At 35.0% G+C, this 27,949-nt stretch overlaps 2 protein-coding genes across 7 annotated transcripts; one reads left to right on the top strand and one right to left on the bottom strand.

Moving 5' to 3' along the window:
• The first annotated feature begins 1,180 nt into the window (after positions 1–1,180).
• Positions 1,181–10,644, top strand: LOC141762146 (chloride anion exchanger-like). Of its 5 annotated transcripts, none has more exons than XR_012592738.1 (20): positions 1,181–1,548; positions 1,668–1,807; positions 2,504–2,614; positions 2,856–3,016; positions 3,216–3,380; positions 3,783–3,935; positions 4,112–4,194; positions 4,499–4,646; positions 5,280–5,393; positions 5,537–5,614; positions 6,075–6,170; positions 6,277–6,383; positions 6,600–6,669; positions 6,944–7,036; positions 7,132–7,227; positions 7,317–7,538; positions 8,507–8,561; positions 8,669–8,805; positions 9,680–9,789; positions 10,342–10,644. XR_012592738.1 is itself a non-coding variant. In XM_074626077.1 (19 exons), exons 1-19 carry the CDS (start codon positions 1,274–1,276, stop codon positions 10,360–10,362), a joined length of 2,325 nt encoding a protein of 774 aa, XP_074482178.1. In that variant the 5' UTR covers positions 1,183–1,273; the 3' UTR covers positions 10,363–10,644. The 5 variants fall into 5 exon arrangements, 2 of the variants coding, with proteins under 2 accessions (XP_074482178.1, XP_074482177.1); XR_012592737.1 differs by having other exon boundaries at positions 1,183–1,548; positions 6,600–6,673; positions 6,948–7,036; positions 9,525–9,789; XR_012592736.1 differs by having other exon boundaries at positions 1,185–1,548; positions 9,525–9,789.
• Positions 10,645–12,023: 1,379 nt separating this feature from the next.
• On the bottom strand, positions 12,024–17,733 carry cbll1 (Cbl proto-oncogene-like 1, E3 ubiquitin protein ligase). Of its 2 annotated transcripts, none has more exons than XM_074626084.1 (6): positions 17,649–17,730; positions 15,912–16,079; positions 13,889–13,995; positions 13,657–13,740; positions 13,498–13,571; positions 12,024–13,332 (listed from the first exon to the last, which is right to left on the bottom strand). In XM_074626084.1, exons 1-6 carry the CDS (start codon positions 17,659–17,661, stop codon positions 12,318–12,320), a joined length of 1,461 nt encoding a protein of 486 aa, XP_074482185.1. In that variant the 5' UTR covers positions 17,662–17,730; the 3' UTR covers positions 12,024–12,317. The 2 variants fall into 2 exon arrangements, with proteins under 2 accessions (XP_074482185.1, XP_074482186.1); XM_074626085.1 differs by having other exon boundaries at positions 12,169–13,332; positions 15,912–16,076; positions 17,649–17,733.
• Between the last annotated feature and the right edge of the window lie 10,216 nt (positions 17,734–27,949).

Here is a 27,949-nt window from a genome sequence, read left to right as displayed (position 1 = left end):
TAATGACATTCAATGTTTCTGTGTATTTTTTCTTGTAAGCAAAATATTGATATTAAAATATTGCTACCCTCGTACTGTTAAAAGGCTGTCGCACTCTCAGTGGACATCGTACCGTAAGCACCGGGCTTACCGTGTGGCACTCGGTTTGTTGATTAAAGGAACAGTGTGTCACATTTCGGGGGATTTATTAGCAGAAATGAAATATAATATTCAACTGTTTTCATTAGTGTATAATCACCTGAACGTAAGAGTCGTTGTGTTTCATTTTCGGCTCTAGAGAGAGTGCTTTTTGCATTTTTACGTTACCTGAAAGCCACCGTAGTTCTCCGGCATGCTTGTGAAACTGCACCAACGTCAGCCGCAGAGTGCAAAGCCGTGGTACCGCCAGCCGCCGTCTGACTTCCGCTGCTCCTGAAGTAAAGTTATTATGGTATAGATAGCCTTTGAGCGAGGTGAACAGCGTTACCACGGTTTTGCACTCGGCGGCTCACGTTACCGCAGTCTTGGAAAGGGAGGAGTGAGCGGAGGGGTACTCAGTTGGTTGTAATCTGCAACCACACCACTAGATACCTCCAAATCCTACACACTGCTCCTTTAATTATAACCTTGTTTGTGAATATAGGAATATGCACCACTAAACCACAGTGTGCAGCATTTAGGAGGACAGAAGTCATAGTCAAGTCAGCACACTGACACACTGACAGCTGTTGTTGCCTGTTGGGCTGCAGTTTGCCATGTTATGATTTGAGCATATTGTTTTATGCTAAATGCAGTACCTGTGAGGGTTTCTGGATCAATATCTGTCATTGTTTTGTGTTGTTAATTGATTTCCAATAATAAATATATACATACATTTGTATAAAGCAGCATATTTGTCCACTTCCATGTTGATAAGAGTATTAAATACTTGACAAATCTCCCTTTAAGGTACATTTTGAACAGATACAAATTATTTTGCAATTAACTATGGACAATCATGAGATTAATCGTGATTAAATATTTTATTCAATTGACAGCCCTAGTGAAAGAAATGCTCAGTAAATGCATCTGAAGTTGTGATTAGTGCATGATTGACTCTGCAGTCTTAGATCAAACTTCTAACATAAAGAACATTTCAAAAGCTCTCTGAAACTAAACCAAAACATGTGAGGATGCCTCTCGTCCGTAACCTCCGTTTCAAAGTGTCTGAACCAATTAAAAACGACATATCAACACAATGAATCATAAATCCGTGTTAATGATTGAACAGAGCTGAGACAAAACTGACATAGTGATGAGATTGATCTCAGATCACAGATTAGATAAACACAGACTGCACAGCGCTGCTCAGGAAAGCAACGGGCAAAGGTTTATTCTCTCCAGAACCTTTCACACATTATACTGTACTGGGATTCCTCAAGACACCCCCGGAGGTGTCAGGATGGTGACTTTGAGGAGACAATATGCGGTGGCCAGACCTGTGTACTCTGAGGACAGCTTTGATGAAGACTATGAGAAAACCCCCAGGGTGCGCAAAACCATCCTGGACCATGTGAAAGAGTATCTGACGTAAGTGAACCCGGGTCTTTAGACATTTCTTTAAATCTTCTGCAAAATAAGTCTGAGGGGTTTTGATGAAATTCAAACTTTCAAGTGCAAAAAGCTTTTTTTATTTCTGTTAAATCCAGCTGTGATTCGAAACGTGCCAAGAACGCCGTTCTCTCTCTTCTGCCCATCATCGGCTGGATAAGGATCTACAGAGTCAGAGAGTGGCTGCTGGGAGATGTGGTGTCTGGGATCAGCACTGGAATGGTGGCCATTATGCAAGGTGAGGAGCAGGATGAGATCAAACTTTATTGATCCCACACGGGGGGGGAAATGAAAGAGTCGCAGTAGCTAAAGGAAGTACAAGAACAGATATAGATAAGTAAGCTTAAAGGGACTGTTTGTAACTTTTTAAGCGTATAAATGTCTCTCTCCACCTCTAGACGAGCGTGCGCGCACACTCCACACTGCAGAAGAGTTAGTTTAGCTCTGAGAATATCTAGTGAATGCAGAGTGGACGTTTGTGCAGAAATAACTGCTGCAGCTCCTCCAGACCAACAGAGGTTTCCCGTGTCTTGTGAAGCGACGGGGCTCCGCAGTGAGAAACGTTATCGTCTCTGACCCGGTGCCGGTGTCTATCACTGACGACTTTGGTCAACTTTTGTTGTTTTTAAATGTGCTTTATAAATAAATTTGGATTGGAAAATAAAATAGTGAAAAAGTATTGGTTTATTGGTTAAATTAACAAACAAGTATTAGCTAACTTAATCACTGATTTTTGCTTCTTTTACTAATTTTGCAGACATTTTCTAAAACTTGTTCTCCTAATAGGCCTATATGTACAATTTATGTGGCAGAACAAATAAGCTTTTTGTTTGTTTCATTCGTTTTTTCCAGAGATATTTGACGTGCAAAATGTCTGTTATTATTGAAATCTTCATTCTGTGTTTGTTGTTTTTGCTGCTGTGGTGTCACTCAGGACTGGCCTTCTCTCTGCTGGCCTCGCTGCCTCCGAGCTACGGCCTCTACACGGCTTTCTTCCCCATGCTGACGTACTTCTTCTTCGGTACTTCAAGGCATATATCTGTAGGTATGTCATGCAATGCTGAGTCACTATCGAATATCTTATTTTTTCTCTATAACAAGTAAAAAACATATAGCACTTTGGGACAAACCTCTTTAATTATCACCATTTCATCAAGCATAAACAGATCACTTAAAAAGGCCTGTTTGGAAAAGTTATGGATCTTATCATCTGAGGAGAGGAGAGGAGATAAGATTGGTTGTGATACGGCTTGTCTCCGCACCCCTCGACACCCACCTTTATGCAGGTTCCTTCCCGGTCCTTAGCCTGATGATTGGAGCTGTGGTGACCCGTCTGGTGCCTGACGTCGGACCTCCGGCCAACATAACCGGCTTTGAAGGCCTGAGCATGGACCAGCAGAGAGTCCTGGTGGCCTCTTCTATGACCTTTCTCATGGGGATTTTCCAGGTAGATTTCACTTCATACCATACCATCGGCCTACCATACCATACCATACCGTACCGTACCATACCATACCGTACCGTACCGTACCGTACCGTACCGTACCGTACCGTACCGTACCGTACCGTACCATACCATACCATACCATACTGCATGTGCTAAAGAACTTTCAAACCGAGTTTCCCATGGCTTTTTCCCCATGCAGCTGGCTATGGGTGTCCTGCAGGTGGGCTTCATCGTCATGTACCTGTCCGACACTCTGGTATCCGGCTTCACCACAGCGGCTGCCCTCCACATCGTGGTGTCCCAGCTGAAGTTTGTGTTGGGGTTGAACGTTCCGGGCATCAGCGGTCCACTCTCTATCATATATGTAAGTCCAGGATCTATCCGACAGTTATGTTATTATGGTGTATGCAATTATATATTTGGAACGAGCGGAGATTGCAATTGAACTGTGAAAGTTCAATGAAGAAATGATTGAATGATTGATCTCCAGTAGTTTTAATCTTTAAAAAAGTGCATAATGTTTTTTGTATTTACTGCCAATCTGCTCTCATCTGATGTATCAAAGTACACCGTCGCACACCGTCGACTGAATGAGTTCTGGCTCAAAACCAGTGTCCAAATTACACTTATATGGCCTTTTTATGATTTCTGTATCGTCAAAATTCCAAGACAAGACACACTTGTCTTGGAATTTTACCTTCCTGAGCTGTGATGTAAAACTAAATAATACATTACAGAGTAAAGTGTGTTTGCTTCTTTTGTGCAGACTTTGGAGAAGGTCTTCGTCCAGATCACCTCCACCAACATCTGTGACCTGGTGATGTCCATCGCGATCATGGTGTTGGTGTACATTGTGAAGGAGCTGAACGACAAATACAAAGCCAAGCTGCCTGTTCCCATCCCCATAGAGGTCATCGTGGTGAGGGATGATGCTCCTCTTGCACACAAGTCATGTATACTTTACATTATTACCATTTTCCCCAGGTATAACAGTTTATTTGTTAATTAACACCATCATTGTAACTGGTCGGTGCATTCAAGGAAGCTCTGATACGTGGGATTTGAGAGTTGTTTGTCTCTCCGGTGTCTTCACAGACTATCATAGCTTGTGGGATATCCTACGGCTTCAACTTCGAGACGAGATTTGATGTTGGGGTTGTTGGCAAAATGGTTAGTGGGTAAGTTTCAAGTTCTACACTTCTACTCCTTTAGTTTAAACTTTAGAGGGCCAGTGTGAAGCATTTAGGAGGTCAGAAATGGAATATGATATTAATAAGCATGTTTTCTTTAGTGTATAATCACCTGATAATAAGAATCGTTGCGTTTTTGTTACCTTAGAATGAGCCGTTTATAAGCTCTTCATAAGCTATATATTATATATATATAATATTTCTATCTGTAGTCGAACTTGAAATGCAATAAGCTACTTTTTACTGCTGTTCAGATTCTATAAATGTTCAATTAAACACATTTATCTTTCAGGTACGAGGCTCCCATTGCGCCCAATATAGAAATCTTCCAGGAGGGCGCCGTGGAGGCCTTTCCCATCGCCATAGTAGGGTTTGCTGTCGCCTTCTCTGTGGCCAAAGTCTATTCCATCAAACACGATTACACCATTGATGGGAACCAGGTGAGTTACATTAAACCCCCGTCTATCCTCGTCTGGCTCTGGCAGAAGAAACAGAGTTAATTGGTTACTGATACTAAACGAGTACGGGAATAAGACTCCTCGTAATTTTGGTCATGAAGCTATAAAATCACGGTGAATATTGCTTTTATCTCAAGGATGTGTTTGAGCTTTCATGTGTTGCACGTAAAAAAACAAACAAGGTCAAACAGACTCGTTCTTTCATTGCGAGAGTGGTAACTTTTTTGTTGTTTTTTATAATATTTTTATTCAAGAAAAAGAATATTATTCACAGATATTTAACACAGAGCATTTTCACTTTCTCACACCCCCCAATGCCAAATAAATAAAAAAAATAATAATGTAAATAACCAAGAGCAAAATAAAAAATAAAAAATAAAACAAAAATAAATAAAATAAATAAAATAAATAAAATAAATAAAATAAATAAAATAAATAAAAAATAGAAAAGCCAACAAACACATAATTATCAAAATAAGACATAGATACAGATTAATGAATTTAACATTTTGCATAGGAAAAGATACATGTGCTTTGAAATATAAACACATTTTAGGATGTTCAAGTATTTATAGGCTTATTGTAGTAACTTAACTTTTCAATGCTCCATCCCAGGAGCTCATTGCATTTGGGGTGAGCAACATATTCGGTGCGACCTTCAAGTCGTTTGCAGCCAGCACGGCGCTCTCCAGGACGGCGGTGCAGGAGAGCTCAGGAGGCAAAACGCAGGTCAGGAAGGAAGCCAATCTCACTTGTTTTACTGGGTCATGATGGTTTATTGTAATTTTACAATCTTGGTTTATATGACGTTCTTTTTTCCTCATTGGCATGTTAAAATGAAACATTAACTTTTTTTTTTTTTACAAATGCAGGTTGCTGGGCTGATCTCTGCCATGATGGCGATGATTGTAACCGTGGCACTCGGCTTCCTGCTGGAGCCGCTTCCCAGGGTGAGACTCACCATGCCCCCAAACTGCATGTGATTATCATAAAGTGGGCATGTCTGTAAAGGGGAGACTCGTGGGTACCCATAGAACCCATTTACATTCACTGATCTGGAGGTCAGAGGTCAAGGGACCCCTTTGGACATGGACATGAGAGTTTTTACTTGACATTTTTAGCGTAATTTTGGAGCGTTATTTAACCTTCTTCATGACAAGCTAGCATGAGGTAGTATGAGTAGGGTTGATACCAATAGATTTATCAGGTTTTCTAGTTTCATATGATACTAGTATCTTCAGTCTAGCTTTAAATTTGAGCCCGCTACAACCTCTGAAAGATGGATTGCGTTAATGCGTTTTATGCTCCTTATATGGAGAGATAATTTTAAATTTTTCTGGAGTAAGCTCAGTTGTGATTGTACATCTATAAGTCTAAAAGTTTTTCCTCTAACGTTTGACCTCGCTCCAGTCCGTCCTTGGTGCCTTGGTCATCGTCAACCTGAAGGGCATGCTGATGCAGTTCAGAGAGATCCCGTACCTGTGGAGGAGGGACAAACCAGAATGTGTAGGTGTTTCAAAATGTCTCATAGATCACATCACTGCCAGAACTAAGCTGTACAGTATTTACATGGTCATTTCCTTGTTACTGACCTCCAGGTGTTTGTGTGCAGGTGGTGTGGGTGGGAACGTGTCTGGGTGCCACCCTGCTGGGACTGGATCTCGGTCTGGCGGTGGGCTTGGGGGTGGAGCTGCTCACTGTCGTCTTCAGGACTCAATTGTAATGTCATAAGTTATTTGGTATAAGTTTTGTATTATGGAAACTGACAGTGTGTAGCATTTAGGGCAGGGGTGCCCAAACCTTTTCCCTTGGATAGCAAAAACTGGAGCTCAGTGGAAGGCCACGGGCCAAAAGTCAAAACCTTCTGTATTGTATTGTTAAGATGCAAAATGGTAGTAGGATCCCAAGTTCTGTATTTATTTTATGTCTTTCTAGCCCCCGCTGTTCCGTCTTGGCCAACATCCCGGGGACCGACCTCTACAAAGATCGCAAAGATTACCAGCATGTAAGTATGTTAAACTCGAAGGGCACTCGGAGAGATCAGACCGATTCCAGAGGCCGATTCTATAAGAGAAAAATAATGCATGTATCGACCCCGTGATTCGGATCCGCTTCAAAATGTAACGGGTTCGTCCATCGCACATGCTACACCCTTCCACCAAGTTACATGAAAATCTGGCCTGTCGTTTTTCCGTAATCCTGCTGACAAACAGACAAACAAACCAACAATGATATCCTTCTGAATTTCCTTTGTTTCATCGTGATGCTTCCCTTCTCAGATAGTCGAACCAAGCGGAGTAAAAATCTTCCGGATACCCTCGCCTATCTTCTTCGCCAACGTTGAGTTCTTCAAGGACAAGCTTGTAGAAGCTGTATGTACAACACATCTCCATCTTCTGCTTCAGTTTGTTTTTATCAGATAAATAATGTATGTATGACCATAACGCCAACACGTTGGTCGTTCCAGGTTGGGTTCAACCCTCTGAGGGTTCTGAGGAAGAGGAACAAGGCTCTCGAGAAAATCAAGAAACTGTGGCAGAAAAAGGACGATGACGTTACAAATGTGAGACCTGAATATAGTAGACCTATACTAGAACTTCAATGTGTTCTTCCAACAAGCTTTAAGCCCTCTTTCCTACGTCTGTCAAACAGAAAGCATCAATGGGTTTATACCGCCAGACGACCGATGAGTCTCGCATGAACGCGGAGGAGCTGGATCAGCCCTCCGACCACAGGGGCCTTCCTTTCCAGGTGAACTGGAATGCCGAGCTTCCCGCTGACATCAGCGTTCCAAGAGTGGACCTCCACAGCCTGATCCTGGACTTCTCTGCTGTCTCCTTCCTGGACATCTCCGCTCTGAAGGGACTCAAAACGGTACCAAGTCATTCATGGAGCTCCCACATGGAGAGACGAGGACCATCCACTTCCGGTGGACCACCATGGGACCTTATTTTGGAAAAAATATGTGCGGTAGTCAACGGCAAGAGAGAAATGTATTTTTGATCCCGTTTGAATTACGCACATGATGTTTGTCAATTTAAAAGATAATTTTGCAGGTCAAGAAAGTTGCATTTGCAGTTGTCGTAGTATTATTTAGTTTTGTGTGAAACTGCTCAGTGATTTCTCGTCTCGCACAACATACGTCACCAACACTGGCTAGCTTGTTAACTTAGCTATGGGTCTACCCTCGGGGCCTCTTACCAGTTAGACGTGCCCGGAAAACCTCCAAGCGGAGGCATCCAGGAGGCATCCTGATCAGATTTTATTGACTTGCAAAATTATGTTTTAAATTGACAACATCATGTGTGTGAATCATGGCGCAAATCAAAAAGGATCAAAGAAATATTTGTCTCTCTACGTTGACTACCGTTCATATTTTTTCAGAAATAAGGTCCCATGATGGTCCACTGTAAGAGGCGGAGCTTCTCCTCCCTATATGGAGCCCAATAGATGCTATAGGGAGGCTGAGGAAGTGGACATTCACCGTAAAAGGTGTCACCTCCATCTTTTCATCCAACCAGTCCCCACCGTGGCTGCATCTTTCACCTCTCCGCGTTATTTAAAACTGATTTGCTAAAATAAAACCCTGATGTCCACATGTTGCTGTGTAGACCAAGAAGTAGGCAGTCTCATTGGTATCCTCAAAGTTTAGGGCTGCAACTAATGATTATTACCAATTAATCTACAGTTTATGTTCTCAATGAATCGTTTGGTCTATAAAATGCTCATCATGTTTTTCCAAAAGCCCAAAGATGATGAATCACTCATCAGCTGCATATGTAATTCTATACTTTATATACTAACAGTTTCTCACATAAAACTACTCTCTGTATTCTCCTCAGACACTCAAAGAGTTCATCCGTATTGATGTGGATGTTTACATTGTTTCCTGTGATGGTGAGTTGTAGACTCTTCACATTGTGACGACACATGTACACTGAGCACGAGGTGAATAATACTGCGATACTGTGAAAACCCATAACATGCTCCCCACGTGTTGACAGTGTACATCCTGGAGAAACTACACGGCTGCATGTTCTTCGACAACGAGATTCTGACCTCCATGTTCTTCCCGACCATTCATGACGCCATGCTGCACGTGTTCGAAAAACACAAGGAGGATAAAAGTAGAGGCTGGGTGGTAAGGGAAGCTGTTTATGCTATAAATACTATTCATATCATTGTTTCTGTCCTGGGCATGGATACTTTATATAAATCACTTCTATTGGCCATATAAATGTTCATTATAACCCACAGTACAGAAGTGTTGGACATAGAGAGCGTACTAATGTTTCTTTTCTTTTAGAGCTAAAGACATCAGGGCGGCACTAGAGGAGAGGTCACGGGGTCATTATAATAGAAAGTTTAATTCCCTTGATATAATTAGAAGAGAAGTATAGAGGATTTTAATATGCCTAAATTAAAAGAAATCAATGAAATGAAGTGAAACACAATTCATAATGTAATCTGTGTTTCCCTTTTTATGCATGGAATAACATTGACATTAAAGGCGCAGTGCGTAGGACTAGTAGTGTGGTTCTTTAATGACGTTCATGACGTGTTTTCCGTAGTTGTTTTCAAACGGATTTTACTTACACTCACCAGCCACTTTATTAGGCACACCTGTTCAATTGCTTGTTAACACAAATAGCTAATCAGCCAATCACATGGCAGCAACTCAATGCATTACGTCATCTAGACGTGGTGAAGAGGACTTGCTGAAGTTCAAACCGAGCATCAGAATGGGGAAGAAAGGGGATTTAAGTGACTTTGACAGGGCATGGTTGTTGGTGCCAGACGGGCTGGTCTGAGTATTTTAAAAACTGATCTACTGGGATTTTCAAGCACAACCATCTCTAGGGTTTACAGATAATGGTCCGAGAACATATCCAGCGAGCGGCAGTTGTGTGGACGGAAATGCCTTGTTGATGTCAGAGGTCAGAGGAGAATGGGCAGAGTGGTTGGAGATGATAGAAAGGCAACAGTAACTCAAATAACCACTCGTTACAACCAAGGTATGCAGAATACCATCTCTGAACGCACAACACGTCGAACCTTGAAGCAGATGGACTACAGCAGCAGAAGACCACCCGGTACTAGCAAGGTCTACCTAATAAAGTGGCCGGTGAGTGTAGTTTACATACTTATTTTAAGCCCAACCATTATGGTTTTCTTGCCTAAAGCTAAATGCAGAAGTTTGCGTGGCGTACAAATGACACGCGGAATATCCGTGTAATATCGTGGTATTTATACACCTTCCAGCACCCTTACATGTAGCAGGTAGAGTGTTAAAATTGGTTGTGTTATAGCCAACACAGAGGTCAGAAGGTCAGCGGTTCGATTCCCGGCTCCTCCGGTCACATGTCAAAGTGTCCTTGAGCAAGATACTACATATCAAACATATGTCTTGTACGGTTATAACCTTATTAATATTTAATTAGGATGCTGATCAGAATGTAATAGAAGCAGGAAAAAAACACCTTGGAAACTTCTTGAAACTACATATCTAAGACGGGTGTATGGGGACCAATTATGTCTTCAACCAAAACGTTATGCAACACCAGACTTTTAATGGAGTAGATAAAAGTCTGTGTGAGTCATCCTGTGTATTATAGCCGTTATAATGCTTACTTCAAAAGTTTTACAACCCTGACACGCTGTTTTCTTTTTTCTACAGTTAACAGAAGCCCATCTCTAGAAGAGCAACCGTCTCCACGAACATCTTTCCAAAAAAGACCACATATAATTGCTTTTAATTATACCGTACCATACTGCACTCTCCATACTACAACACAATTAAAAAAAAATGTTTTGCATATTTAGTGACTTTTATTTTGAAATGCTGTGTAGCTATTGAAGTTCATCATGTGATTTTTTATAGGAGATCCAGTGTCTGTTGTCACATGACTTGTTACTACTGTAGTGACCTTTTATATACTGTTCTTTCGATAAATGCAATACATTTTCAAGATTAAACAAAGAATTTGGTGTTAAATGTGTTCATCAAATACATCTTAAATACTCCACAAATGTGACATCTCACTCAGAATATCTGCAAGATTTTTTAAACACAAGCTAAATTTATAGAATAAGATAAACAAAGGCATCCCTGCACTTCACATATTGACATACAGAGCGAGGTTTGAAACCTTTTTCTAAACAAACACTGAAAGTTTGTAAGCGATAAAAGGACTCGAAGAAGACCAACAACTGCCAAAGTATGAGTTCATCCCTGATAAACAGGGAGCGCAAAGTCCTGTCGTGTTAACTACACCAGACAGAATGAAAACATCGCTTTTCTTCAGTAGCCTACTACCCATGTTGTGTGTTAAAGAGGACCTATTATGCTTATTTTCAGATGCGTACTCGTATTTTGGGTTTCTACTAGAACATGTTTACATGCTTTAATGTTCAAAAACACGCTTCAAAAACAAACTAGCTTTGTTTGAGGATGTGCCAAACAAGCTGCTAGGCAGAATGTGTTACTTGGTGACATCACCACGTTACAGAAGAAAAGGCGGGACTTCAAGCGAGTCGTTTCAGGCAGTTCAGGAGCAGTGTTTCTCTGGGGGAGAGGAACTCCCTTTGGTGTGGACTTTGTAATTTTGCAGACCTTTTACAGGCATGAAAAAAAACTATCACACACTAAAGGAAAGAGAAAAAAAATCATAAAAGCATAATAGGTCCTCTTTAAAGCAGCAGTGGGTAGAATTGTAGTTATTTTTATAAAACGGTCACTATATCCTGACAGTAGTGCATGAGCATGTTCCTCCGGTGTCCTCCGGTGTCCTCCGGTGTCCTCCGGTGTTCCTAACGGCATCTACAAGAGTTCACAGACCGGAGGAAAACAACCAATCAGAGCCGAACTCCGATCAAACGGTCAAACTAGGCAGCGCTGATCAACTATGAATCAATATTCTGTTACTGTAATGCCTATTTCTCTCCTCAAATGTTTTCAGAATCATCTTGTAGTGTACTGTTAACCGGTAAAAATTAGAAAGTTTGTGAGCCTTTCTCTCAAAACACTTGAATTACAATATGCTGAAAGGTTTATTATGGATTCTTCTCTGCCCAACGATGCCAAAAACATTCTGCCTACTGCTGCTTTAATTGGACTTTGATTGAAAAGCAAACTGATAAAGACATATGAGAAGAAGAAGTACTACTTCAACCTGGGGGGACATAAGCTTTGACAGAATAACACATTAGGGTTTCTTCCAAAGGGTCTTCTTTCATAAAGCCTGCTTCAATCACCAAAATGTCTTCTGAGAAAGCTTCAAATAAATAACCTCCAAAGCAGTCGAACCAGCAGGTGATCCTTCATCAGTCATCATACCAAACAAAGATGAGATGCACATCTGCCGTTAAAAATTTATTGAGACATAGTTAGCGTCTTTCGATGTACAGTACATATGCGTGAAATCAGCTGACATATATACAGAAATATTTACCATACGCTATTATTAAAAAAAAAAAAAGGGGGCATTGGTGCTCTTCTGCAAGTCTATTGTATGTTCAGTACACTTAACTAAAAGGTGCAGCACATCTGCTTCGGGGCAAATGTCTTATCAAAATGAAAGTCCTAGAACCCTGAGGTCTACTATCACATTATTCAGACAAAGTGGTATGGAACAGAATGACACTGTTGGCAGTTTACTGATAATAAGGCCGGTAGCGGCCCTGGTCTGGGTGGTGCTGTCCAGGCATCGGCGCCTGGGGGAGAGGAGGACCCTGCATTCGTGGAGGTGGGGGTCCTCTCGGAGCGGGCCACATCCCAGGACTGAGCCCTCCTGGCTGGCTGAACGGGGGACTGAGGGTGCCCTGGTCTTCGGGGAACTGCTGCATGGAGTTGGGGTTGTAGTGATGGGGTGGGGGTGCGTTGACAGGCGGGCCACTGTGTTGTGGTGGTGGTCCCGGGGGCGGGTGGTTCATATAGGGGGGCATCTGGTTCATGATGTGCCCCGGTGGAGGAGTGATCGGTGGGGGAGCTGAGGACATGGGAGGAGGAGGGGCCTGGTTGTACACCATGTGTGGCGTACCGGAGGCCTGGGGAGGATGCTGCATGGGGTGGTTGATGGGAGGAGGCGGGGGAGGTGGGGGGCCGAAGTGCTGCTGCGGTGGCGCCATCATGTGGTGAGAGTGGGACACGACAGGTGGCTGACCAGGATAGTCCCCGGGGTGGTGGTGGGGGGGTTGAGCGGGGCCTGGCCCGCCAGAGAGCGGGTCCCGAGAGGAAGAGTCATCTTGGATGGGCACGGTGATGAGGTTGCTGTGCTTACGGGTCGTTACCGTAGCGATGCGGAATGTCTCGGGGCCGACGGCGGGCGGGGGCGGGGCGTCGTGACCTGTGGGCGGCGGCGGCTGACTGTAGGGGTCGTGGCTGCCGTGCTGGAGCGGGTTGGGGAGGTGAACGTGGTTCTTCGGTAAGTGGGGCGGAGGCAGGCGGAAGCGGTCGGGGACATCGGACGACGGGGGCATGTGCACGGAATCCTGTCGGCCGGCGGAGGACTTGGCCGCCCTCATGTGGCGGTGGTTGACGTGGGCCTGCAGGTCGCGCTGGGACAGGTAGGTGCGCTTGCATCCCGGCACAACGCTGCACATGTAGAGGGAACCACGCAGGCTCTGCTCGATGCGCTGCACTGGGTCTGTACAGTTGTACATGGTGAGGCTGGACACAGGGACACAAGTTCAGTGACACAAAGCAGTTAAGTAAATACTTTTGAAACAACTGAGATTCACCACTAAGAATCTCGCACTTATAATTTATGATGTTAAAACTCGGGAGGAGCTGCAATATTCACCACAACTCATTTAAATGGTTCAAATGTCTCACCCGGGGCACATCTTGTCTCCTTTCTTCTCATGAAGCAAAGCACAGTCGTAACAGAAAACATGTTTGCAGGGGATCTGAGGAGTCAGAGGACGGGAGTTACACATGAACATGTTTCTGTGACTGCCTGCAGAGAAAAGGTCAGTTCAACACAATACATACCATTCGTCCATAAAGCTGGATAGGAAGACCACATTTATCACAAAAGTGAATTGGTACGTCATCCCTTTCTCCAATCAAATTTAACTGTAGGTGAAAAAAAGAGGGGAATAAACACAAGTGACTACCATTAAAACACACTCATTTACATTATGAACTGAGTGCAAGACATTAGTAATCAAGTCTTTGTCATATCCGTGTAATATGATTTCTTTGCGTTGTACAGGTGATGTACCTTATAGTCCCAAAACAGTGCCTGGGGGAATCTCCTCTGTGTCGCAAACACATCGCCAGATTTAGCTCCACAATCAAACCTCTCCTCTTGCTTGAAGCCAAAGTTACCTGGAACACACAAGAGACAAATATTAATGATGTGATGCAGAAAAACAGAAGAAAGCCAAGTCTAATTCAATCGTCTCCGAAGTAGTGGCCAAGGGCCTAGATAGGGCTGTGACCAGATGTCAATGTATATCTCTAGAATATCAACGACTAAAATTAAAAGTTATTTCTCTGAGATCACATATCATATACATAACTTGATGTTTTGACATGATCACCTTTAAACAAGGGAGTCTTACTAGGACATACTTCTCCTCTCCAAAGGGAAATTCTGCACCTTTTATGTGGATGTCCAATCAGTGTTGATGGTAAATTTAGTCGATTGAAGCAATAAATTCCTCAGTGCTGCTATATTGACCCAGAAAGATGAGTTTGCAGCTGCAAAATCTGTTGTCCTTCCTGTATCCAGCGGCGTCAGAAGCGTGCGCACAATGAATCCAGGTACATGTAGGCACTGCTGACACGGCTGCACGAGAACTCAACTTTCTGGGTCAATTTAGCACACATTGATGAATTTATTAGGCAACGTGGCAAATATTCCCTTTAGTCTGTAGCACACAACATCAATGTTCAAGTAATACTGCATTTGATGTAACATTTGAGGAGACTATTGCATTGTGTAAGATCTCTGTAGATTATTTGGGTGGCAGTCTTTGGTTTATTATGGTAACGATGGGTGATTCACTGGCACCCTCTGGTGGTGCAAAGGTAAACTGCATAATGTCTATGTACAGTATATACAGTATGCACTCAATGATTTCCTCACAGCTCAGTTACTGTATTACCTCATGTTCACAGGCAAGTTCAGTGACTAAACCGCTTGAGAGGTTATACAATTTTGCAATAAAAAAGGCCAATAAGATCCCACCACCATCCAGGAAAACCTGAACCTGCTATGTTTTGACAACTACATTGCACTTGCAAACGCCAATCTGATCTGCAATTGTTTACATGGCCAGGCTCCTCCAGGCTATCTGCGACACGGTTTGCCTCCTTTGGCCAGACGTCCTTTTCTATAAAAAGCGAGCTAATATATGAAATGCACTGACTATTGGATGCAAAAAAGACCAAAATTGTCAACATTTTAAAATTAAACTGACGGAATTATTAAAAGCCAGTCAATCATGTGGTCAAAGCCAATATGTGTCTGTATGTGTATATACTAGGGCTGTCAATCGACCAAAATATTTTATCGCAATTAATCGCAAATGAATTACATATTTTTTATCTGTTCAAAATGTACCGTAAAGGGAAATTTGTCAAGTATTTAATACTCTTATTGTGGGAGTGGGCAAATATGCTGCTTTATGCAAATGTATGTAAATATGTATTATTGGAAATCAATTAACAACAAAGAACAATGACAGATATTGATCCAGAAACCCTCACAGGTACTGCATTTAGCATAAAACAATATGCTCTAATCATAACATGGCAAACTGCAGCCCAACAGGCAACAACAGCTGTCAGTGTGTCAGTGTGCTGACTTGACTATGACTTGCCCCAAACTGCATGTGATTATCATAAAGTGGGCATGTCTGTAAAGGGGAGACTCGTGGGTACCCATAGAACCCATTCACATTCACTGATCTGGAGGTCAGAGGTCAAGGGACCACTTTGAAAATGGCCATGACAGTTTTTCCTCGCCAAAATGTAGCCTAAGTTTGGAGCGTTATTTAACCCCCTTCACGACAAGCTATTATGACATGGTTGGTACCGATGTATTCTTTAGGTCTTCTAGTTTCATATGATGCCAGTATCTTCACTCTAAAACTGAGCCCGGCTCATTCCTGGCCGATGCCGACATGTAATTTCAAAGCTTTTATAATACCGATGACGTGCAGATATCATCGTCCATCCCTAACACTAACCATACTATCTTAGCTACTGCAGAATAGTGCACTGCAGAATGTGCCTACCGTCTTCTCCAGCCTCGGTTTTAGATGGCCTGCTGCTGGGTCTCTGGGCGCGGGGCGGAGGTTTGCTCCTTAAGGGCTGCTTGGATATCAGTTTGATGGGGATTCGTCTGCGAACATCTGGGCCACCCAAACTCCCAGAACCATCGCTTCCTTGAAGATCGTTGTCTGCTGGGGGAAAAGGTAACATTAGTATACAAAAAAAAAACGCTTTTGAGTCTTACAGTTAAATGATTTCAAATACCAAACAAAATTATACTACATGGGCTCAAAGGACATGCCAACATTTAAAAGGTCCCATATTTTAAAAAGTGACATTTTCTTGGCTTTTATATTATAAAGCAGGTTTAAAATCTATAGAAATACTGTGAAAGTATCGAAACGCTTAATCCACAGAGAAATACACGCAGCCCATACTCAGAAACTGAGCTTTTGAAACAAGCCCGTCAGGATTTCTGTCCATTTGTGATGTCACAAATATACAATATTTAGACCATTTCAAAGTTTTAAACGTAAACATTCCAAATGGGTCCCAGTTTATTTCCTGTTGCAGTGGATGTGAATGACATCAGCTGACGGGAAGTAAACATGGACCCAAGCTGTTTCTGGGCAACGCAATTCCGTTACAATTCCATTGAAATGCACTAAAACGGAGCGTTTCAGACAGAGGTTAAATACAGGTATATTCAAGCAGACAGGATGAGGAAAATAAAGTTTTTTTTAAACATTAAAGCATGTAAACATGTTCTAGTTTAAACCCAAAATACAAGTAAGAACCTGAAAATAAGCATGATATGGGACCTTTAAGTCAGAGGTGCACCTGTTTGATATGATTTTTGTAAAAGATATATATAAAATAAATGAATTTAGAGGCTTTAGAGGGGAAAGATACTGGAAGTCAGGATGTGCAATATGCACTGTGTGATAGAAGCCCACGTCTGTGTCCACAAGGCTTAAAATGACATTATAGATTAGCAATCCCTTATTTTGATTGGGAATGTTATTGTTTGTTATCATTATTATGTAGTCATATTATTTCTTTATATTAATCTTGTCTCTAGGTGGAGGTTTTTTGCCTCTTCTTGCACTGTCTATTATTCATTTATTGTTTTTGTTATGTTATGTAGTCTTAAATTGTGCAAAACAAATAAACAAAATAAACATCTGATAATATATTGTAACTTTCAGGTAACCAGCTAACATTAGACTAATGTTATGAAATCACAATTCATTTATTATTACTATTATATCACTAATAAACTAAGAGGAAAGACTCCTAAACGTCAGTAAACACTGAAAACATGACATTAGTGAGCTCAGCTCTTAGCTAGCTTAGTTAGCATCATGCTAACGTTAGTGATGTAGCATTCTGCAGCTAGCCTGTTACAGCTGCTAATAACAGCATGTAAACACATAGTTTATCATTCAATATAATAGTAGTTAACTGAGTAGACTCGGTTACAGCATTACATGTGAACTTACAGATTCATTTAGAAACTTAAAGTTAACTTTTAGCATGCTAATGTTAGCATGATTATCATGCTAACATTAGCCTGGTTAGCAGGCTTTATCTAGCTGCTCTGGAGGAGAACGTGACGTCGCAGCCAACCCGTCATTACAGAGGATGGTGTGTTGTTATCTGAGGAGTTGATTCCACATCGTTTACAGCGTGTTATAGTGAATAACAGACCCTATAATAAGAGTTTATCTGCCCTCCGCCCTGCTGAGTGATTAGCTTACCGCTCTGGTCCATGATCCAACGAGACAACGCAATGCATTGTGGGAGGGAGGAGGCGAGGAGAAGAGGTGAAGGAAAGAGGAAACTCACACTCTGCTTTTATTTACTCCTCTACTTCATGGTTTTGTTTTGTTTTTGTAAGTTGTAATATTACGAAAATAAAGTCATAACTTTATGAGAAAAAAGTCGCAAATAATACGACTTTATTCTCATAATACTACGACTTTTTTTCTTTTAAACTTGTGACTTTATTATCATAATATTAAGATTTTTTTCTGGTAAACCTATAACTTTACTCTCGTAATTTTATGACTTTATTCTTATAATATTATAACTTTATTCCCGTGATATTATGACTTTATTCTCGTAATATTATGACTTTATTCTCGTAATATTATGACTTTATTCTTGTAATATTATGACTTCATTCTCATAATATTATGACTTTATTCTCGTGATATTATGACTTTATTCTTATAATATTATAACTTTATTCTCGTAATATTATGACTTTATTCCCGTGATATTATGACTTTATTCTTGTAATATTATGACTTTATTCTCGTAATATTATGACTTTATTCCCGTAATATTATGACTTTATTCTCGTAATATTATGACTTTATTCTTGTAATATTATGACTTCATTCTCGTAATATTATGACTTTATTCCCGTGATATTATGACTTTATTCTTGTAATATTATGACTTTATTCTCGTAATATTCTAACTTTATTCTCGTAATATTATGACTTTATTCTTGTAATATTATGACTTTATTCTCGTAATATTATGACTTTATTCCCGTGATATTATGACTTTATTCTTGTAATATTATGACTTTATTCTCATAATATTATGACTTTATTCCCGTGATATTATGACTTTATTCTTGTAATATTATGACTTTATTCTTGTAATATTATGACTTTATTCTCGTAATATTCTAACTTTATTCTCGTAATATTATGACTTTATTCTTGTAATATTATGACTTTATTCTCGTAATATTATGACTTTATTCCCGTGATATTATGACTTTATTCTTGTAATATTATGACTTTATTCTCGTAATATTATGACTTTATTCCCGTGATATTATGACTTTATTCTTGTAATATTATGACTTTATTCTCGTAATATTATAACTTTATTCTCGTAATATTATGACTTTATTCTTGTAATATTATGACTTTATTCTCGTAATATTATGACTTTATTCCCGTGATATTATGACTTTATTCTTGTAATATTATGACTTTATTCTCGTAATATTCTAACTTTATTCTCGTAATATTATGACTTTATTCTTGTAATATTATGACTTTATTCTCGTAATATTATGACTTTATTCCCGTGATATTATGACTTTATTCTTGTAATATTATGACTTTATTCTCGTAATATTATGACTTTATTCCCGTGATATTATGACTTTATTCTTGTAATATTATGACTTTATTCTCGTAATATTATAACTTTATTCTCGTAATATTATGACTTTATTCTTGTAATATTATGACTTTATTCTCGTAATATTATGACTTTATTCCCGTGATATTATGACTTTATTCTTGTAATATTATGACTTTATTCTCGTAATATTATGACTTTATTCCCGTAATATTATGACTTTATTCCCGTAATATTATGATTTTATTCCCGTGATATTATGACTTTATTCTCGTAATATTATGACTTTATTCTTGTAATATTATGACTTTATTCCCGTGATATTATGACTTTATTCTTGTAATATTATGACTTTATTCTCGTAATATTCTAACTTTATTCTCGTAATATTATGACTTTATTCTTGTAATATTATGACTTTATTCTCGTAATATTATGACTTTATTCCCGTGATATTATGACTTTATTCTTGTAATATTATGACTTTATTCTCGTAATATTATGACTTTATTCCCGTGATATTATGACTTTATTCTTGTAATATTATGACTTTATTCTCGTAATATTCTAACTTTATTCTCGTAATATTATGACTTTATTCTTGTAATATTATGACTTTATTCTCGTAATATTATGACTTTATTCCCGTGATATTATGACTTTATTCTTGTAATATTATGACTTTATTCTCGTAATATTATGACTTTATTCCCGTGATATTATGACTTTATTCTTGTAATATTATGACTTTATTCTCGTAATATTCTAACTTTATTCTCGTAATATTATGACTTTATTCTTGTTATATTATGACTTTATTCTCGTAATATTATGACTTTATTCCCGTGATATTATGACTTTATTCTTGTAATATTATGACTTTATTCTCGTAATATTATGACTTTATTCCCGTGATATTATGACTTTATTCTTGTAATATTATGACTTTATTCTCGTAATATTATAACTTTATTCTCGTAATATCATGACTTTATTCTTGTAATATTATGACTTTATTCTCGTAATATTATGACTTTATTCCCGTGATATTATGACTTTATTCTTGTAATATTATGACTTTATTCTCGTAATATTATGACTTTATTCCCGTAATATTATGATTTTATTCCCGTGATATTATGACTTTATTCTCGTAATATTATGACTTTATTCTTGTAATATTATGACTTTATTCCCGTGATATTATGACTTTATTCTTGTAATATTATGACTTTATTCTCGTAATATTCTAACTTTATTCTCGTAATATTATGACTTTATTCTTGTAATATTATGACTTTATTCTCGTAATATTATGACTTTATTCCCGTGATATTATGACTTTATTCTTGTAATATTATGACTTTATTCTCGTAATATTATGACTTTATTCCCGTGATATTATGACTTTATTCTTGTAATATTATGACTTTATTCTCGTAATATTATAACTTTATTCTCGTAATATTATGACTTTATTCTTGTAATATTATGACTTTATTCTCGTAATATTCTAACTTTATTCTCGTAATATTATGACTTTATTCTCATAATATTATGACTTTATTCTCGTAATATTATGACTTTATTCCCGTGATATTATGACTTTATTCTCGTAATATAATGACTTTATTCTTGTAATATTATGACTTTATTCTCGTAATATTATGACTTTATTCTTGTAATATTATGACTTTATTCTCGTAATATTATGACTTTATTCCCGTGATATTATGACTTTATTCTCGTAATATTATGACTTTATTCTTGTAATATTATGACTTTATTCTCGTAATATTATGACTTTATTCTTGTAATATTATGACTTTATTCTTGTAATATTATGACTTTATTCTTGTAATATTATGACTTTATTCTCGTAATATTATGACTTTATTCCCGTGATATTATGACTTTATTCTTGTAATATTATGACTTTATTCTCGTAATATTATGACTTTATTCCCGTAATATTATGACTTTATTCCCGTAATATTATGATTTTATTCCCGTGATATTATGACTTTATTCTCGTAATATTATGACTTTATTCTTGTAATATTATGACTTTATTCCCGTGATATTATGACTTTATTCTTGTAATATTATGACTTTATTCTCGTAATATTCTAACTTTATTCTCGTAATATTATGACTTTATTCTTGTAATATTATGACTTTATTCTCGTAATATTATGACTTTATTCTTGTAATATTATGACTTTATTCCCGTGATATTATGACTTTATTCTTGTAATATTATGACTTTATTCTCGTAATATTATAACTTTATTCTCGTAATATTATGACTTTATTCTTGTAATATTATGACTTTATTCTCGTAATATTATGACTTTATTCCCGTGATATTATGACTTTATTCTTGTAATATTATGACTTTATTCTTGTAATATTATGACTTTATTCTCGTAATATTATGACTTTATTCCCGTGATATTATGACTTTATTCTTGTAATATTATGACTTTATTCTCGTAATATTCTAACTTTATTCTCGTAATATTATGACTTTATTCTTGTAATATTATGATTTTATTCTCGTAATATTATGACTTTATTCCCGTGATATTATGACTTTATTCTTGTAATATTATGACTTTATTCTCGTAATATTATGACTTTATTCCCGTGATATTATGACTTTATTCTTGTAATATTATGACTTTATTCTCGTAATATTCTAACTTTATTCTCGTAATATTATGACTTTATTCTTGTAATATTATGACTTTATTCTCGTGATATTATGACTTTATTCCCGTGATATTATGACTTTATTCTTGTAATATTATGACTTTATTCTCGTAATATTATGACTTTATTCCCGTGATATTATGACTTTATTCTCGTAATATTATGACTTTATTCTTGTAATATTATGACTTTATTCTCGTAATATTATGACTTTATTCCCGTGATATTATGACTTTATTCTTGTAATATTATGACTTTATTCTCGTAATATTATGACTTTATTCCCGTAATATTATGACTTTATTCCCGTAATATTATGATTTTATTCCCGTGATATTATGACTTTATTCTCGTAATATTATGACTTTATTCTTGTAATATTATGACTTTATTCCCGTGATATTATGACTTTATTCTTGTAATATTATGACTTTATTCTCGTAATATTCTAACTTTATTCTCGTAATATTATGACTTTATTCTTGTAATATTATGACTTTATTCTCGTAATATTATGACTTTATTCCCGTGATATTATGACTTTATTCTTGTAATATTATGACTTTATTCTCGTAATATTATGACTTTATTCCCGTGATATTATGACTTTATTCTTGTAATATTATGACTTTATTCTCGTAATATTCTAACTTTATTCTCGTAATATTATGACTTTATTCTTGTAATATTATGACTTTATTCTCGTAATATTATGACTTTATTCCCGTGATATTATGACTTTATTCTTGTAATATTATGACTTTATTCTCGTAATATTATGACTTTATTCCCGTGATATTATGACTTTATTCTTGTAATATTATGACTTTATTCTCGTAATATTCTAACTTTATTCTCGTAATATTATGACTTTATTCTTGTTATATTATGACTTTATTCTCGTAATATTATGACTTTATTCCCGTGATATTATGACTTTATTCTTGTAATATTATGACTTTATTCTCGTAATATTATGACTTTATTCCCGTGATATTATGACTTTATTCTTGTAATATTATGACTTTATTCTCGTAATATTATAACTTTATTCTCGTAATATTATGACTTTATTCTTGTAATATTATGACTTTATTCTCGTAATATTATGACTTTATTCCCGTGATATTATGACTTTATTCTTGTAATATTATGACTTTATTCTCGTAATATTATGACTTTATTCCCGTAATATTATGATTTTATTCCCGTGATATTATGACTTTATTCTCGTAATATTATGACTTTATTCTTGTAATATTATGACTTTATTCCCGTGATATTATGACTTTATTCTTGTAATATTATGACTTTATTCTCGTAATATTCTAACTTTATTCTCGTAATATTATGACTTTATTCTTGTAATATTATGACTTTATTCTCGTAATATTATGACTTTATTCCCGTGATATTATGACTTTATTCTTGTAATATTATGACTTTATTCTCGTAATATTATGACTTTATTCCCGTGATATTATGACTTTATTCTTGTAATATTATGACTTTATTCTCGTAATATTATAACTTTATTCTCGTAATATTATGACTTTATTCTTGTAATATTATGACTTTATTCTCGTAATATTATGACTTTATTCCCGTGATATTATGACTTTATTCTTGTAATATTATGACTTTATTCTCGTAATATTCTAACTTTATTCTCGTAATATTATGACTTTATTCTCATAATATTATGACTTTATTCTCGTAATATTATGACTTTATTCCCGTGATATTATGACTTTATTCTCGTAATATAATGACTTTATTCTTGTAATATTATGACTTTATTCTCGTAATATTATGACTTTATTCTTGTAATATTATGACTTTATTCTCGTAATATTATGACTTTATTCCCGTGATATTATGACTTTATTCTCGTAATATTATGACTTTATTCTTGTAATATTATGACTTTATTCTCGTAATATTATGACTTTATTCTTGTAATATTATGACTTTATTCTTGTAATATTATGACTTTATTCTCGTAATATTATGACTTTATTCCCGTGATATTATGACTTTATTCTTGTAATATTATGACTTTATTCTCGTAATATTCTAACTTTATTCTCGTAATATTATGACTTTATTCTCATAATATTATGACTTTATTCTCGTAATATTATGACTTTATTCCCGTGATATTATGACTTTATTCTCGTAATATTATGACTTTATTCTTGTAATATTATGACTTTATTCTCGTAATATTATGACTTTATTCCCGTAATATTATGACTTTATTCCCGTAATATTATGACTTTATTCCCGTGATATTATGACTTTATTCTCGTAATATTATGACTTTATTCTTGTAATATTATGACTTTATTCTCGTAATATTCTAACTTTATTCTCGTAATATTATGACTTTATTCTTGTAATATTATGACTTTATTCTCGTAATATTATGACTTTATTCCCGTGATATTATGACTTTATTCTTGTAATATTATGACTTTATTCTCGTAATATTATGACTTTATTCCCGTGATATTATGACTTTATTCTTGTAATATTATGACTTTATTCTCGTAATATTATAACTTTATTCTCGTAATATTATGACTTTATTCTTGTAATATTATGACTTTATTCTCGTAATATTATGACTTTATTCCCGTGATATTATGACTTTATTCTTGTAATATTATGACTTTATTCTCGTAATATTATGACTTTATTCCCGTAATATTATGACTTTATTCCCGTAATATTATGATTTTATTCCCGTGATATTATGACTTTATTCTCGTAATATTATGACTTTATTCTCGTAATATTCTAACTTTATTCTCGTAATATTATGACTTTATTCTTGTAATATTATGACTTTATTCTCGTAATATTATGACTTTATTCTTGTAATATTATGACTTTATTCCCGTGATATTATGACTTTATTCTTGTAATATTATGACTTTATTCTCGTAATATTATGACTTTATTCCCGTGATATTATGACTTTATTCTTGTAATATTATGACTTTATTCTCGTAATATTCTAACTTTATTCTCGTAATATTATGACTTTATTCTTGTAATATTATGACTTTATTCTCGTAATATTATGACTTTATTCCCGTGATATTATGACTTTATTCTTGTAATATTATGACTTTATTCTCGTAATATTATGACTTTATTCCCGTGATATTATGACTTTATTCTCGTAATATTATGACTTTATTCTTGTAATATTATGACTTTATTCTCGTAATATTATGACTTTATTCTTGTAATATTATGACTTTATTCTCGTAATATTATGACTTTATTCCCGTGATATTATGACTTTATTCTCGTAATATTATGACTTTATTCTTGTAATATTATGACTTTATTCTCGTAATATTCTAACTTTATCCTCGTAATATTATGACTTTATTCTTGTAATATTATGACTTTATTCTCGTAATATTATGACTTTATTCCCGTGATATTATGACTTTATTCTTGTAATATTATGACTTTATTCTCGTAATATTATGACTTTATTCCCGTGATATTATGACTTTATTCTTGTAATATTATGACTTTATTCTCGTAATATTCTAACTTTATTCTCGTAATATTATGACTTTATTCTTGTAATATTATGATTTTATTCTCGTAATATTATGACTTTATTCCCGTGATATTATGACTTTATTCTTGTAATATTATGACTTTATTCTTGTAATATTATGACTTTATTCTCGTAATATTCTAACTTTATTCTCGTAATATTATGACTTTATTCTTGTAATATTATGACTTTATTCTCGTAATATTATGACTTTATTCCCGTGATATTATGACTTTATTCTTGTAATATTATGACTTTATTCTTGTAATATTATGACTTTATTCTCGTAATATTCTAACTTTATTCTCGTAATATTATGACTTTATTCTTGTAATATTATGACTTTATTCCCGTGATATTATGACTTTATTCTTGTAATATTATGACTTTATTCTCGTAATATTCTAACTTTATTCTCGTAATATTATGACTTTATTCCCGTGATATTATGACTTTATTCTTGTAATATTATGACTTTATTCTTGTAATATTATGACTTTATTCCCGTGATATTATGACTTTATTCTTGTAATATTATGACTTTATTCTCGTAATATTATAACTTTATTCTCGTAATATTATGACTTTATTCTTGTAATATTATGACTTTATTCTCGTAATATTATGACTTTATTCCCGTGATATTATGACTTTATTCTTGTAATATTATGACTTTATTCTCGTAATATTATGACTTTATTCCCGTAATATTATGACTTTATTCCCGTAATATTCAGATTTTATTCCCGTGATATTATGACTTTATTCTCGTAATATTATGACTTTATTCTTGTAATATTATGACTTTATTCCCGTGATATTATGACTTTATTCTTGTAATATTATGACTTTATTCTCGTAATATTCTAACTTTATTCTCGTAATATTATGACTTTATTCTTGTAATATTATGACTTTATTCTCGTAATATTATGACTTTATTCCCGTGATATTATGACTTTATTCTTGTAATATTATGACTTTATTCTCGTAATATTATAACTTTATTCTCGTAATATTATGACTTTATTCTTGTAATATTATGACTTTATTCTCGTAATATTATGACTTTATTCCCGTGATATTATGACTTTATTCTTGTAATATTATGACTTTATTCTCGTAATATTCTAACTTTATTCTCGTAATATTATGACTTTATTCTCGTAATATTATGACTTTATTCTTGTAATATTATGACTTTATTCCCGTAATATTATGACTCTATTCTCGTAATATTATGACTTTATTCTCGTAATATTATGACTTTATTCCCGTAATATTATGACTTTATTCCCGTAATATTATGACTTTATTCCCGTAATATTATTACTCTATTCTCGTAATATTATGACTTTATTCTCGTAATATTATGACTTTATTCTCGTAATATTATGACTTTATTCTCGTAATATTATGACTTTATTCTCGTAATATTATGACTTCATTCTTATAATATTATGACTTTATTCTCATAATATTATGACTTTATTCTCATTATATTATAACTTTATTCTCGTAATATTATAACTTTATTCTCGTAATATTATGACTTTATTCTCGTAATATTATGACTTTATTCTCATAATATTACGACTTTATTCTCATAATATTATGACTTTATTCTCATAATATTACGACTTTATTCTCATAATATTATGACTTTATTCTCATAATATTATGACTTTATTTTCGAAATCCCAGATTTATTCATGGAGGGTTTTTCTTTCTTTAACGGAAGGGTACCAACAATTTTGTCCACGTCTGTATATCTGTCATATATATATATTGTTATAAATATGTCATATATATGTCATATATATGTCATATATATTGTTATATATATATATGACAATATATATATGTCATATATATGTTATATATTGTTATATATATGACAATATATATGATATATATATGACATATATATAACAATATAAATGACATATATTGCTATATATGTCATATATATTGTCATATATATTGTTATATATATGACATATATATTGCTATATATATGACATATATATAACAATATGTATGACAATATATATGACATATATGTATGTCATATATATGTCATATATATGTCATATATAGCAATATATATGACATATATATAACAATATGTATGACAATATATATGACAATATATATGACATATATATTGTCATACATATTGTTATATATATGTCATATATATTGCCATATATGACATATATATGACATACATATATGTCATATATATTGTTATATTTATGTCATAAATATTGTTATATATATTGTCATATATATTGTTATATATATGACATATATATTGCTATATATATGACATATATAACATATATATGACATACATATATGTCATATATATTGTTATATTTATGTCATAAATATTGTTATATATATTGTCATATATATTGTTATATTTATGTCATAAATATTGTTATATATATTGTCATATATATTGTTATATATAGGACATATATATTGTTATATATGTCATATATTGTTATATATATGACAATATATAGACATATATATGATTTTAATTTGATATATAACAACAAAAACAGTGTTGCACTGTGG

This window comes from Sebastes fasciatus, chromosome 23 (genome assembly GCF_043250625.1).
Source record: "Sebastes fasciatus isolate fSebFas1 chromosome 23, fSebFas1.pri, whole genome shotgun sequence".
Taxonomy (NCBI): Eukaryota; Metazoa; Chordata; class Actinopteri; order Perciformes; family Sebastidae; genus Sebastes; species Sebastes fasciatus.
Note: the sequence above shows the minus strand (reverse complement) of the source record. Positions and strands in the feature narration are given on the sequence as shown.

Coding starts and splice junctions, on each gene's coding strand:
- LOC141762146 (XM_074626077.1), top strand. CDS start 1,274: ATGAGATTGATCTCAGATCACAGATTAGATAAACACAGACTGCACAGC. Junction 3,017..3,215: donor TTCTCATGGGGATTTTCCAG/GTAGATTTCACT, acceptor TTCCCCATGCAG/CTGGCTATGGGTGTCCTGCA. Junction 4,195..4,498: donor GTTGGCAAAATGGTTAGTGG/GTAAGTTTCAAG, acceptor TTTATCTTTCAG/GTACGAGGCTCCCATTGCGC.
- cbll1 (XM_074626084.1), bottom strand. Junction 13,996..15,911: donor AACCGAGGCTGGAGAAGACG/GTAGGCACATTC, acceptor TGTGTGTTCCAG/GTAACTTTGGCTTCAAGCAA. Junction 13,333..13,497: donor GGAGACAAGATGTGCCCCGG/GTGAGACATTTG, acceptor CCCTGTGTCCAG/CCTCACCATGTACAACTGTA.